The sequence below is a fragment of the Amblyomma americanum genome, chromosome 1 (genome assembly GCF_052857255.1).
Source record: "Amblyomma americanum isolate KBUSLIRL-KWMA chromosome 1, ASM5285725v1, whole genome shotgun sequence".
Taxonomy (NCBI): domain Eukaryota; kingdom Metazoa; phylum Arthropoda; class Arachnida; order Ixodida; family Ixodidae; genus Amblyomma; species Amblyomma americanum.
Window position 1 is genome coordinate 52,774,436 of NC_135497.1, and position 12,847 is coordinate 52,787,282.

A 12,847-nucleotide genomic window follows, 5' to 3' on the forward strand; every position below is an offset into this window, starting at 1 on the left:
GTGTGTGTGTGTGTGTGTGTGTGTGTGTGTGTGTGTGTGTGTGTGTGTGTGTGTGTGTGTGTGTGTGTGTGTGTGTGTGTGTGTGTGTGTGTGTGTGTGTGTGTGTGTGTGTGTGTGTGTGTGTGTGTGTGTGTGTGTGTGTGTGTGTGTGTGTGTGTGTGTGTGTGTGTGTGTGTGTGTGTGTGTGTGTGTGTGTGTGTGTGTGTGTGTGTGTGTGTGTGTGTGTGTGTGTGTGTGTGTGTGTGTGTGTGTGTGTGTGTGTGTGTGTGTGTGTGTGTGTGTGTGTGTGTGTGTGTGTGTGTGTGTGTGTGTGTGTGTGTGTGTGTGTGTGTGTGTGTGTGTGTGTGTGTGTGTGTGTGTGTGTGTGTGTGTGTGTGTGTGTGTGTGTGTGTGTGTGTGTGTGTGTGTGTGTGTGTGTGTGTGTGTGTGTGTGTGTGTGTGTGTGTGTGTGTGTGTGTGTGTGTGTGTGTGTGTGTGTGTGTGTGTGTGTGTGTGTGTGTGTGTGTGTGTGTGTGTGTGTGTGTGTGTGTGTGTGTGTGTGTGTGTGTGTGTGTGTGTGTGTGTGTGTGTGTGTGTGTGTGTGTGTGTGTGTGTGTGTGTGTGTGTGTGTGTGTGTGTGTGTGTGTGTGTGTGTGTGTGTGTGTGTGTGTGTGTGTGTGTGTGTGTGTGTGTGTGTGTGTGTGTGTGTGTGTGTGTGTGTGTGTGTGTGTGTGTGTGTGTGTGTGTGTGTGTGTGTGTGTGTGTGTGTGTGTGTGTGTGTGTGTGTGTGTGTGTGTGTGTGTGTGTGTGTGTGTGTGTGTGTGTGTGTGTGTGTGTGTGTGTGTGTGTGTGTGTGTGTGTGTGTGTGTGTGTGTGTGTGTGTGTGTGTGTGTGTGTGTGTGTGTGTGTGTGTGTGTGTGTGTGTGTGTGTGTGTGTGTGTGTGTGTGTGTGTGTGTGTGTGTGTGTGTGTGTGTGTGTGTGTGTGTGTGTGTGTGTGTGTGTGTGTGTGTGTGTGTGTGTGTGTGTGTGTGTGTGTGTGTGTGTGTGTGTGTGTGTGTGTGTGTGTGTGTGTGTGTGTGTGTGTGTGTGTGTGTGTGTGTGTGTGTGTGTGTGTGTGTGTGTGTGTGTGTGTGTGTGTGTGTGTGTGTGTGTGTGTGTGTGTGTGTGTGTGTGTGTGTGTGTGTGTGTGTGTGTGTGTGTGTTGTACTGCACTGTAAGTCCTGAGCCCAGAGCAGCATTCTGAGCTGTCAAGTAGTGTAGCTGCATAGTTTGTCGTGGTGTGGTTATGCTGAATTTGAAGGAGACCGCAGAATAGTTTCATATATCAATAATCCTATATACAAAAATATGTTGATGTAGCATAAAGAAACCTTAGCAGATTTAATTTCATGCGATCATTACAGGCGATATTGTGAAGTGTAGCAGCCTGACAGACAAAAACTGCACAGACATGTTGAGCACCATGACTGACATCCATGTGAACTGAATGCATGTGTATGTAAAAAAAAAGCATGCTGCATCTAAATCAGTTTTGCGTGTCCCATTGTTTCTTCTATTTATTTAGTGCTTGTTTCTTCTTTTTATTTAGGGCTTATTCTGGAAGTGGCCACTAAGTGGACATATCCACTTTGGTCTACGCGTGTTGATTGGAACATGAAACACAGAGGTGATGGCGAGTGAGTCACAGAGATGGGCATCCTCACGAGGGCGAACCCTCATGAGGATTTCACTCGGTGGGGTGAGAGTGAGGGAGGAAGGACGGATGAAAATTCTTGTGGACAAGGGTGAGGAAGGAAAGACATGGTGAGGCGAGGGAGGGCAAAATTCACTATTTGAGGGCGAGGGTGGTGGCCCGAACCGTACTCCGGGCTAACGCTTTTGTCTGTGCTGCCCATTATGAATCCTCATTTAAAAGCGCGACTTCTTAGGGTGAAGATTCCTGGGGAGGGCGTAATTTCTGCACTCTGGAGGTACACCTGGCGAGCATTAATTGCAGGTGCAGCACACCTTCTCCGTCGGCACGATGTACTACACCGCCGAAAAAAGTGCTCTTCTAACTCAAACACCCTATATTTAAAAACTGTGTAAAGTATTCGAAGAAACACCTTGTATAGTGTGCCAGCAAGGGGCCACTGGCCGGGCCGTGCGATTGGCCGCCAGTCCAGCGGGAACCATAGTACCGCAGTCAACATTTTCATTATCAGCCCAGTGTCTGTCGGATGATCAGAGTGTAGAGTAAAACACGTAGAAATTATACCTAGTAAGGCTGTTGAATTTCCGAGTTCTTGGCCTTCTTTGCCGGAATGAAGTCTTTAAAGATTTCACAGAATTGGCTGCAGCGCAATAAATGCTTTTACGAAATTCCACTGTAAAATCAATCCCTGTTGGCAGCTTTGGTGTGCCGTTTTTCATTCACGCTTTGAGTAGTTCAGTAGAGTCATGTCATTTTTCTTTTTTCTATTTTCTCTGGAATTGCGGTGTAGGAAAGCGGTGCTGCAGTGTGGTAGGTAAAGGTGACCACTGTAGTCTTACCATGAAAACAAAGCAGGAGCTTAATCACCTTGGTCTGAATCATCGCTCACTCGGTCTTGCATTGTACGGCGTGCTAAAAAAGAAAAGTCGTACTGGTTTTTAAATAACAGGATCATCTCTTGGTTTATTTTCTGTTTTTGGTGAGACGTGTGACCACAAAATCGTGCGCCTGATTATATGAACCAAATTTCTAGCAAGCATGGTAGGGAATTCACACCAACCGTTTGGGTAACACGTAGACGTGCAAGCAAAAAAATAACGGGTGGTTTAGCTTGTGGGTTAACCATGAATTATTGTGTGCTAGCACCATTAGTCCTGCTGTGCATGGTTTATCTTGACTTTCTATGTTGTTGCTTGGCCTGAAGATGCTTACTGTAGTTGATATATCATAAGATGTAAATTTGCGTGTTATTACATCATTTTAGACTTGCACTGCGGTGGAACTGGTCATTCTCTATATTCATTGATACCTGGAAGTTCCGATTCCGCTCCTGGAGCAGAGGTGCAGTGGTTAAGCTACGTGACACTGCCCTGTGAAGGCAGGTGCTGCCATCAGTGGGGCTTGTGAGACCTGTGTTGTTCCTGAGTAACCTCTCTCGACTAATCATTTATTTGAACTGCCAGGGTAGGCAGTTTAGTTCCAACCCGTGGGCAGCTTGTGATGACGTCACAATGTCACGTGACCAAAGTGGCCCACGTGCTAGAAGCAGGCTTCAGACAGACAGACAATCACTTTTCGGCGTATTGGAAGTCCTAGAGCACTAAAATGGCAACCACAGGAGTCATTCACTCCAGACTCGGGGAGTTAGTGATTGCTATTATTCAGCCCAAATGCTGCATTTTAGCGAGCCGTTTGATTTTCAAATAGCATCAATAATGTTTTATTTTAAGCGACCGCATTAGAGCCTCACTGCAGCGCAAAGCCGGCACCGCTCCGGGGGAAGAGACTAAAAAAAAAAATTAAAGCTGCGGGATCGGGATTCGAAGCAGCGACGGCACTAAAAAATCAGTTCTGCTGGCCGCTGCTTCAGACCTGCTTCAGGTAAAAAGGAAATAAGGCACGACCAGTCATATTGAAACTGCTCAACTTCCGTGAAAAAATGTCAATATCACTATCGAGCCATTAATACAAAAACACCAAAATCAGCTCAAAATCCAAGCACCAAAAAGGCTCAAAACCATTAGCTGAGGATTTTTATAAACGAGTTAAGGAAATGCGGAAATAACTGTGGAAAAGCTCTGAACAAGAGAGGGAAGAGGGCTCCAAGCTTTAAAGCTAATCTCTGATAAGTTAAGCGTTGATAGAAAGAAATCAAACTGGCTCCGTACTAAGAGATCTCAGACCCTGACAATACTAAATGTTAATTGCAGAAGTGTCCTAAACAAGTCAACTGAGTTAGAGGCTCTTTTGCTTTTGTATGACACTGAAATAGCGGTTTTGACAAACTTAGCTTAACAATACAGTGTTTGACAGTGAGTTCGTTACCACTGGCTGCAGTTTGTACCGGAAGGATTGTGATGGTAGAAGTGGTGTTAGCATTCGGTTTAAACCATCCCTGCGACTTTTACCGATGCCTGATGTACCCAATGTAGAGTGCATTTTTTGCACAAGGTACTATGGAAACGTTAGATATATTATTGGAGCAATGTACAGACCCCTCAGCTCTACCGTTTCCGTATTAGACGAACTGAAACAATATTTGTGCACAAATGTTAAAACCCGATAATCGTATTATGCTGTCAGGATATTTTAATTTGCCTGAAGTAGACAAATTTTCCAATTAAAAACCATGACCCCCAAGGTGAAGCTATGTTGGATAGTGGTTTTTTTCTTCTACTTATTGCAAATTGTAAAAAAAATAGATATGTCAGGGCAATTCTCAATCAATGCTCGACCTCCTTTTTTTCTGGCGGATCATTGCTGTCAAAACAAGTTGCCAGATAGCAGATGGAATATCGAACCACAAAGCTGTACTGCTCACTACTGGAGATGCTGCTTTAGATAAGAAACCTAAATATTCACCCTATCGAGTCTTTTCTTGAGCTTATCTCGAGATACATTATAAGTATCTTGGACTCTTGATCACTAATGACCTGTCCGATTGCTCGCACACGAAACCGTAATTCTGCCGATACTTGACTATGCATGCTTTATTTGGGATCCTTTCACTAGAACTTACTCTAACAAGATAGAAATGGATTTGAACGTACGTCAGTGACAGAACCCGTTACTAAAGCGGGCTTGCCAACATTAACGCAAATAAACCGGGTGCCATGACTAAAATTCCTCTTTCAACCTATTAGCGGCCACTATAAGACAGGTCTCACGAAAGTAATTTCTTTTTCATCTGGTTATGCCACTGAGCAACGGCATAGCTGCACAGTAACGCCATTTACTACGCGTAATAACCGTTTAAAGTATTCTTTCCACGAACAGTAATTGAATGGAATGTCCTAACCGATGACCAAGTTTCAAACTCATGTATGCTGACATTTCTTTCCAGTATTTTTTAAAATGTGTTGTCTATGCTTATTTTCCAAATCTTTCAAGCTAGTTATTCCACTTTGTTCTTGTGTTCATTGCCTGAATTATTACGTTGTTTACTTATCTGTATCCCACCCTGCTAAACTCCCCAGTGGGGATTGCAGTAGAAGGAATATATATATATATATATATATATATATATATATATATATATATATATATATATATATATATATATATTAAGGAAGCTAACAGTCACCGAAAGCAAGCTGCATAGGGGAATTTTTCTTTTTTTAATTTAATATCTAGTGCCAATGAATTATTTTTTTTAAAGATAATTACCTATAAAGCAGCAGAAAAAACAACCATGCCGCCGGTGGGATCCGAACCCACGACCTCCGAATATCGCGTCCGGTGCTCTTACCACTGAGCTACGGCGACGGCTGTCCAATCTGCTGCTTTCATGGGTGCTTATGTTTTCCGTGTAAGCGAACCTTGAGAGTGTTCACCAGCGCCACCCTCGTCCATAGCGGTGGACGTAGCACGTCCTGTAATACCGCAAGTGTGACGTAGAACGTCATCTAACGGCGAGGGCGGAAACTGGGCGAGAGCCCTCTTATGCTACCTATGGCATCAAGACTGCCAGAACCGAGACCCCCGTTAAGCTATTAGCAGACAAGGTAAATGAAGTGAGGGGCTCGTTTTCACAAACATATTAAGGAAGCTAACAGTCACCGAAAGCAAGCTGCATAGGAGAATTTTTCTTTTTTTTTAATTTATTATCTAGTGCCAATGAAATAATTTTTTTAAAGAAAATTACTTATAAAGCAGCAGAAAAAACAACCATGCCGCCGGTGGGATCCGAAGCCGTCGCCGTAGCTCAGTGGTAAGAGCACCGGACGCGATATTCGGAGGTCGTGGGTTCGGATCCCACCGGCGGCATGGTTGTTTTTTCTGCTGCTTTATAAGTAATTTTCTTTAAAAAAAATTAATTCATTGGCACTAGATATTAAATTAAGAAAAAGAAAAATTCCCCTATGCAGCTTGCTTTCGGTGACTGTTAGCTTCCTTAATATGTTTGTGAAAACGAGCCCCTCACTTCATTTACCTTGTCTGCTAATAGCTTAACGGGGGTCTCGGTTCTGGCAGTCTTGATGCCATAGGTAGCATAAGAGGGCTCTCGCACAGTTTCCGCCCTCGCCGTTAGATGACGTTCTACGTCACACTTGCGGTATTACAGGACGTGCTACGTCCACCGCTATGGACGAGGGTGGCGCTGGTGAACACTCTCAAGGTTCGCTTACACGGAAAACATAAGCACCCACGAAAGCAGCAGATTGGACAGCCGTCGCCGTAGCTCAGTGGTAAGAGCACCGGACGCGATATTCGGAGGTCGTGGGTTCGGATCCCACCAGCGGCATGGTTGTTTTTTCTGCTGCTTTATAAGTAATTTTCTTTAAAAAAAATTAATTCATTGGCACTAGATTTTAAATTAAAAAAAAGAAAAATTCCCCTATGCAGCTTGCTTTGGGTGACTGTTAGCTTCCTTAATATGTTTGTGAAAACGAGCCCCTCACTTCATTTACCTTGTCTGCTAATAGCTTAACGGGGGTCTCGGTTCTGGCAGTCTTGATGCCATAGGTAGCATAAGAGGGCTCTCGCACAGTTTCCGCCCTCGCCGTTAGATGACGTTCTACGTCACACTTGCGGTATTACAGGACGTGCTACGTCCACCGCTATGGACGAGGGTGGCGCTGGTGAACACTCTCAAGGTTCGCTTACACGGAAAACATAAGCACCCACGAAAGCAGCAGATTGGACAGCCGTCGCCGTAGCTCAGTGGTAAGAGCACCGGACGCGATATTCGGAGGTCGTGGGTTCGGATCCCACCGGCGGCATGGTTGTTTTTTCTGCTGCTTTATAAGTAATTTTCTTTAAAAAAAATTAATTCATTGGCACTAGATATTATATTAAAAAAAAGAAAAATTCCCCTATGCAGCTTGCTTTCGGTGACTGTTAGCTTCCTTAATATGTTTGTGAAAACGAGCCCCTCACTTCATTTACCTTGTCTGCTAATATATATATATATATATATATATATATATATATATATATATATATATATATATATATATATATATATATATATATATATATATAGATAACAATGAAATGTTAGAAGTGCAGTGCACATGTATGCATGCAGTACGTGCCAGAAGTAAAGGCAGAGTGATATTTTAGGCTCAACTGTTTCGGTTTTGTCTCGCGTATTAGCTCAAACAGCTCAGACACACGTACATGCACACACGCAACAGTATAAGCATCTAGCCTCTCGTCCAATAGTGCCTTCAGGGCTTGTCTTGTATGTATATTACTCAGTAATATCTCTAAGTTGCAGACTAGAAAATATAACTTGAATTTTAAAATGACTGTTAGTGAGGGTGAGGGAGGGCCGACGATGTGAGGGTGACGGAGGGCTGGATAACTTTTCAAAATGAGGGCGAGGGTGAGGGACAGCTATGAATTCAAAAGTGAGGGTGAGGGAGGAAAAGTAGATATGAAGGCATTTGCCCACCTCTACATGTGACACATTATGACCAGTCTTTCCTGTTGCATCATCTCAGCTGAAGCTGCACTTGCCATTAGATCAATGATTGTAGTTAAAAGTGAATATTAAAAAAAAGTTGCTATAGGTGCAGCAACTGCTTATGATTTATATTAAAGCATTTAAAAGCAGGAACAGGCGGCTATGCTTGATTTAAATTTGGTGGGAGCCTCTACGCGATTGATACGTTCTGATGTTTCCTTTTAAAGCCAAACCTATTCTTTAGATATGTATGCTTAGTGGACACTTCCAGAATGCAGCTCCTGATGTCAGGCATGCTTTATTAGTGGTTTCTTTCCAAAATAGTGGCAAAATTATATTTTTATAGCTTAAGATTGTAGGCTGTGTCTCTTGGGAAATCTTTTCTTTCCAAAGTTTATTTTCAATTTCCTGTCTCTTGCATCACACATGAACACAGCGCAATCTGCAGAGCAGCTGCTCTTCCTTCAACTACTACAGTCGAGTCCACTTATAACAATATTTAAGTGCCACGAAATTTCCATTGTTATAACCAATAATTGTTTTAAACGGGTTGCACGAAAAAAAGCATAACTGCAAACAGGGATCACGGATGGCAATTGACATGCGAGCTCCGCCGAGGCATCGTTTTGATGGCCTCGAAAGGGGCCTTGTAAAAAATACGAAAAGGTTGGCGCGGCCGCCTCTCAGCTTGAGAAATCTCGAAGACACGCTGGGGTGAAATCGCCACGAGCATCTTGCCATGTACTTATCACTGGCTTGCACTAGAAAACCACATGTACGTAAGCCTTGCTTACCTCACGCGAAGCTTGCAGACATCCTTCTCCATGGCGCTCTCTTTGAAGCGTTGTATCCAGCCGCCACCTGGCTGGAGGACCACATTGTTAATCAGCAGGGCAAACTGCTTTGCCTTTGTGGCCAGAATCGGCCCGGTGATAGGCAAGTTCTGGGCACAGGCACCAAGAGATCACTCGTAGAGGGCATCCTCCACCGTCTTATAGGCACCTTGTTGAACACGTTTGCGCCCATCGTCAGCCAGCACTTTAACTTCTCAGCGGAGCGGATGACCGTGGGCTGTGATAGTACGTAGTTCTTAACCAAGTCCCACACTTTCTTAGTCTTTGTAGCCATTCACGGTACTGCACTTAGTCTCCAAATCGATAGTTGTGCGCTTTCTTTTCACCATAGCATCGTCCGATAATCAGCGTGTGGATCAGCCATCTTCCGTTTCTGTGGCGATTCAAACGAGAGGGAGAAACCACGTGGCCAGGAACGATGAATCAACTAACACTAACTACCAAATCCGTTGGCAAAACTGCGCAGAATGAGGGGTGAGTGAGCAGATCAGCGCTGTTGGCACTTTGGCGAGGTCCATTTGTGTTTCGGAGGCTGGCTCGGCGTAGAGCTGTGGGCGCAGCCTATTTGTGTCCGGAGGGGCAGAAGGGCAACGGGAGTGAGGTGCGCGAGGCTGGTGATGCGGAGAAAGCAGGAAAACAGGTTCTACTGTGTGAGTGCACGGGGAGGGTGCAGTGGCTGGAATTTTTTTTCTTTTCAAGGATTTCGCATTTCATTACCTTTTGGCACGAGCACTCAGGAGCCAAAGTTCATCGTTATAACCGATAATGCGGCATGGGGGCATTGTAGTAAGCGGGTTATTTTACCATAGAAAACATAAAAATTGGACGGGGCAGCAGCTTTTCATTGTTGTAACCGATATATTGTTAAAACTGGGGTCGTTATAAGTGGGTTCGACTGTACATGAGCATAAATTTCAACTTCCGATACGTGTTTGTGAGTGAAGCTTGTATGTTGCATCTTACTGAGAATCACCGGAACCGCTGTCTGAAATGTCTTTCTTTATCTGTGATGTATTTTCTTTGTCTCATGGGTTCATTTAGAAGTGAGTAATGCACAGTGCTTACAAGTAACATAGAAGACTAAAAATTTGTAGCTTTGCGTTGGAGTCCGATGCAATAAATCGTAGGCAGCATACCTTCCTAGTAGTTGAGCAGCTATAAGTGCCCAATGCTGCTCCTGAGGAACGCCCCGCCCCTTCTTGCTCTTTGGTAACACATTTACAGTGCATTGCTAGGCTATTTATATGCCATTCGCAGGTTCTCTTTTCTGATGTGATTGAAATAAGATGTTTGGAGCCGTGCAGTGACCGGCTGTCATGCTAGCTTGATATCGCTCACTATGTGCGATGGTTGCTCAACTGACCTCATTCAGCGCATCTTTTGAAGACTGAGGCTGAATTCAGTCTGTGTCTTAGTTGTAGAGTTTAAGTGGCCTTGCCTTACAGTAGATGGCAACAGGTTGGTCAACACAGTTGTAGTATGCGAGAAAAAAGTGCCTATTTCAGCTGTTGCTTCTGAGCAGCACTGGGCATTATTGGGTTAAGGACTGCATTGAGCAGTTGAAATTGAAACCATGTAAAACTGAAGAACAGAAGGTGAGCAGCGCAAGTTGCAGAACGACCTCAAATCTTGGGTGGTACATGTAATGTGGAAAACAGAGAGGTGATGCCCTGGAAAGTAACTTTGCTAGGAGCTAAGAGGTGGCGGCACTGAAGCTCCCCTTGTGACTAATTCGGGCACCCATCATTGGTCTCCCCACTCCGCGGCACGCGGCAAGCCGCTGAAAACGGCTCCTCGCCCCATCCTTTGCGCGCCGGGTTTTGCGGCAAGCAGCTTGCCGCCGCCGGCGTGCTGCGCGTGTTTTGCTTGTCAATGTGTCCGTACCTTAAAGGGAACCACAATGGTGCAGCAGAGAGACTTGGGGAGGTACAATTAGGAAAGTTTTGAGGGAGGGTGGTCATGCAGAAAATTGGAGGTTATTGGGATAAGCCTTTGTCCTGTAGGGAGCGTAACCCGACTGGTGCTGCTTCTTATGTGTGCTTACAGTATGCCGATCCTGTGGCGGACCAACTGGACAAGTGGGGTGTCTTCCGGGCGCGGTTATTCCGGGAGTCATGCGTCTTCCACCAGGGAAACTACGTCAAGGTACAAACCTGTTGGAAATTTTGTGCTTTCTCTACCGTGACACTCATCGGACAGTGGCTATCCTCTAATGTGGTTTAGTTGGGCATGGGAAGGCGAAATTGCTGGTGGATACTTAGCTTTCTGTATAACCAAGCAATGAATATGGATGTACTATTAGCAAGAAATGAAATTCGAACAATACAGTTCAGCTACAGACAGCAAAATAAGAAGCTCTTAGCTAGGGGAAGTTTACTACTAGCGGAGGGTAATTTCACTTCGAAGGTTCGAAGACTCTAGCGGAGGGTAATCTCACTTCGAAGGTGCAAAGACTCTTTAACAGAAGTGTTAATCAACCTCGCTTGTATTTGCTCTCCAGGAGCTAATATTTCGGTGTTTTTGTGTTGACGCTTGTTTTATTTTTGTGTTTCATTCATTGCTGATAGTACAAAGAGGGTGGCTTCACCTCCACCACTTAAAGATGTGGTAGCACATGGCTGATGGGTGTCGCTTGTTAACGTGCCAATCTCTCATTCACTTGCTACCATTTCAGAGATGGGTCACTGAAGCAGTCCTCGGGAGGAGAATTTTGTGTTTGTTGCCATGAATGTCAGCGCTAGCAGCAGCTGTGTAAGGATTCAGAGTAGCTCAGTCTTGTTATGGAATGAAATCTTCGTGGTGAGCGGATTCTGACGAGCGAGCTTGTGGTGCCAGCAAGATGAGACAGCAGTGCCAGATTCGACAAGTGCATGCCTGGGGATCTGAAGCTGCTGGATGCAAGAGACTGGCGGACCATGATGATGCCACTTAGGCATCTGAGCATAAAGTCAGCGTCAGCCGAATTGGCCTTGCATGTTCAGTCTGTAATGAACACTCTAGATGCCCCAAATTTTATTGGTAGCTACAGTGCAATTCACTTATAATGAAATTGAAAAAAAAGAAAAAACAAAAAAAACAATCACATCTGGATTCGATTATATCTGGACCGGTGTAAAAAAAAGTAAAAAGAACACACTCATATATTCCCCCATGAATGCAAGTGTTACCCCATGCATGTAGCCACCACAAGTGGCGCTTCTGTCAAGGATGCACAGTGTCTTTGCACCCTGCCAAGCGATCCACCCCTGCCTGAGCACCCTTCAATAGATAAACTCCCCGATATAATTGGCCCACAGTATCTTGGCGCGCTGCCAAACCTGTGCTGCGGACAGCGCAAAAAGGAGGAACTGCAGGTGGAACTTCAAGTCAAGGAAAGCGCAGTCTTGCTTATACTAAAGATTTTTGGTCTGGGGCACTGTTGGGAAAAAAAAGTGCAGTCTCCGAGAGGCTCTGAGCAACAGGTTGTTTTCATCTGAAACAGTGGTTGGTCTTTGGTTTTCCTATCCTCCCCTCAGTCTCACTTTCTTATCCCTTCTCTTAACTTTCCTGTCTCGTGCCCACTTCTTGGCTTTCCTTTCTTTTCCTGGCGGCTAGGGTTAACCCTGTGTGGCTAACTATCGTGTTTTACGCCTTATTTGGTTATGCGCTCAAACCTGCATACATTGAAGGGGAGCAGAAAGTTGGGCTAGTTGGTTGAAATGCATACTGAAGAAGTTGGCGCGGAAAAACGAGGACAAGCGAGACAAACAAAGACGAGCGCTGCATACATTGAACTTGCAAAAATATGCATGCGAGTTCGATATAACATATAATTTGATATGAAAGTGGCAGTAAGTTTAACATCGTACAAGCATAGTGAGATGAAAAAAATGAATTTCTTTGATAGCCACTTGTTATGCGCAGATTGTTGAGCAAAATAGCCATGAATTTCTTTTTTCTTCATGTTAATTGCCTCGGAGAGAACACATTTTTAAATGTTTATCAGTGGACTCCGAACAGCTGAGACCGCAGTTTTCTATCGACGCACATTAACGACGAACCATGCTGAGCGCACGGAGCACGTCGAAGCACGGGGGCATACGTTCTTTTAAGTCGTCATCACAATTCGCTTCAGTGGTGTTTTTGTTATCCGCGACGTCTGCAATGATGTCGTTGTCCGGAAGCTGTCCCGCGGTCTCTGTGTCGTCGTCCGTAGAGACGATGTCGCCTGCGGCTGCCCGTCGCAAATAACACCAGCAACAGCTGGTTCCACAAATCGAGACTTGCGACACCTTCATCAAGTTCACCCGACAAAGAATTTGCTTCGTCTTCTCCGGGAGAGCAGAGACCAAAATGCTGGAAGCAGATCTGTATAGTTTCCTTTACATCATTCCACGGCCCACTTAGAACAGATAGGGTGCCTAAGACTT

At 44.7% G+C, this 12,847-nt stretch overlaps 1 protein-coding gene across 1 annotated transcript in view; it reads left to right on the top strand.

Annotated features, from left to right (window-relative positions):
- Positions 1-12,847, top strand: part of LOC144132771 (carboxy-terminal domain RNA polymerase II polypeptide A small phosphatase 1-like) — a 91,272-nt gene that overhangs the window by 45,718 nt on the left and 32,707 nt on the right. Inside the window, exon 4 of the mRNA XM_077665423.1 lies at positions 10,485-10,583. Coding sequence (XP_077521549.1) covers positions 10,485-10,583 — 99 coding nt within the window. The remainder of the gene's footprint in view (positions 1-10,484; positions 10,584-12,847) is intronic.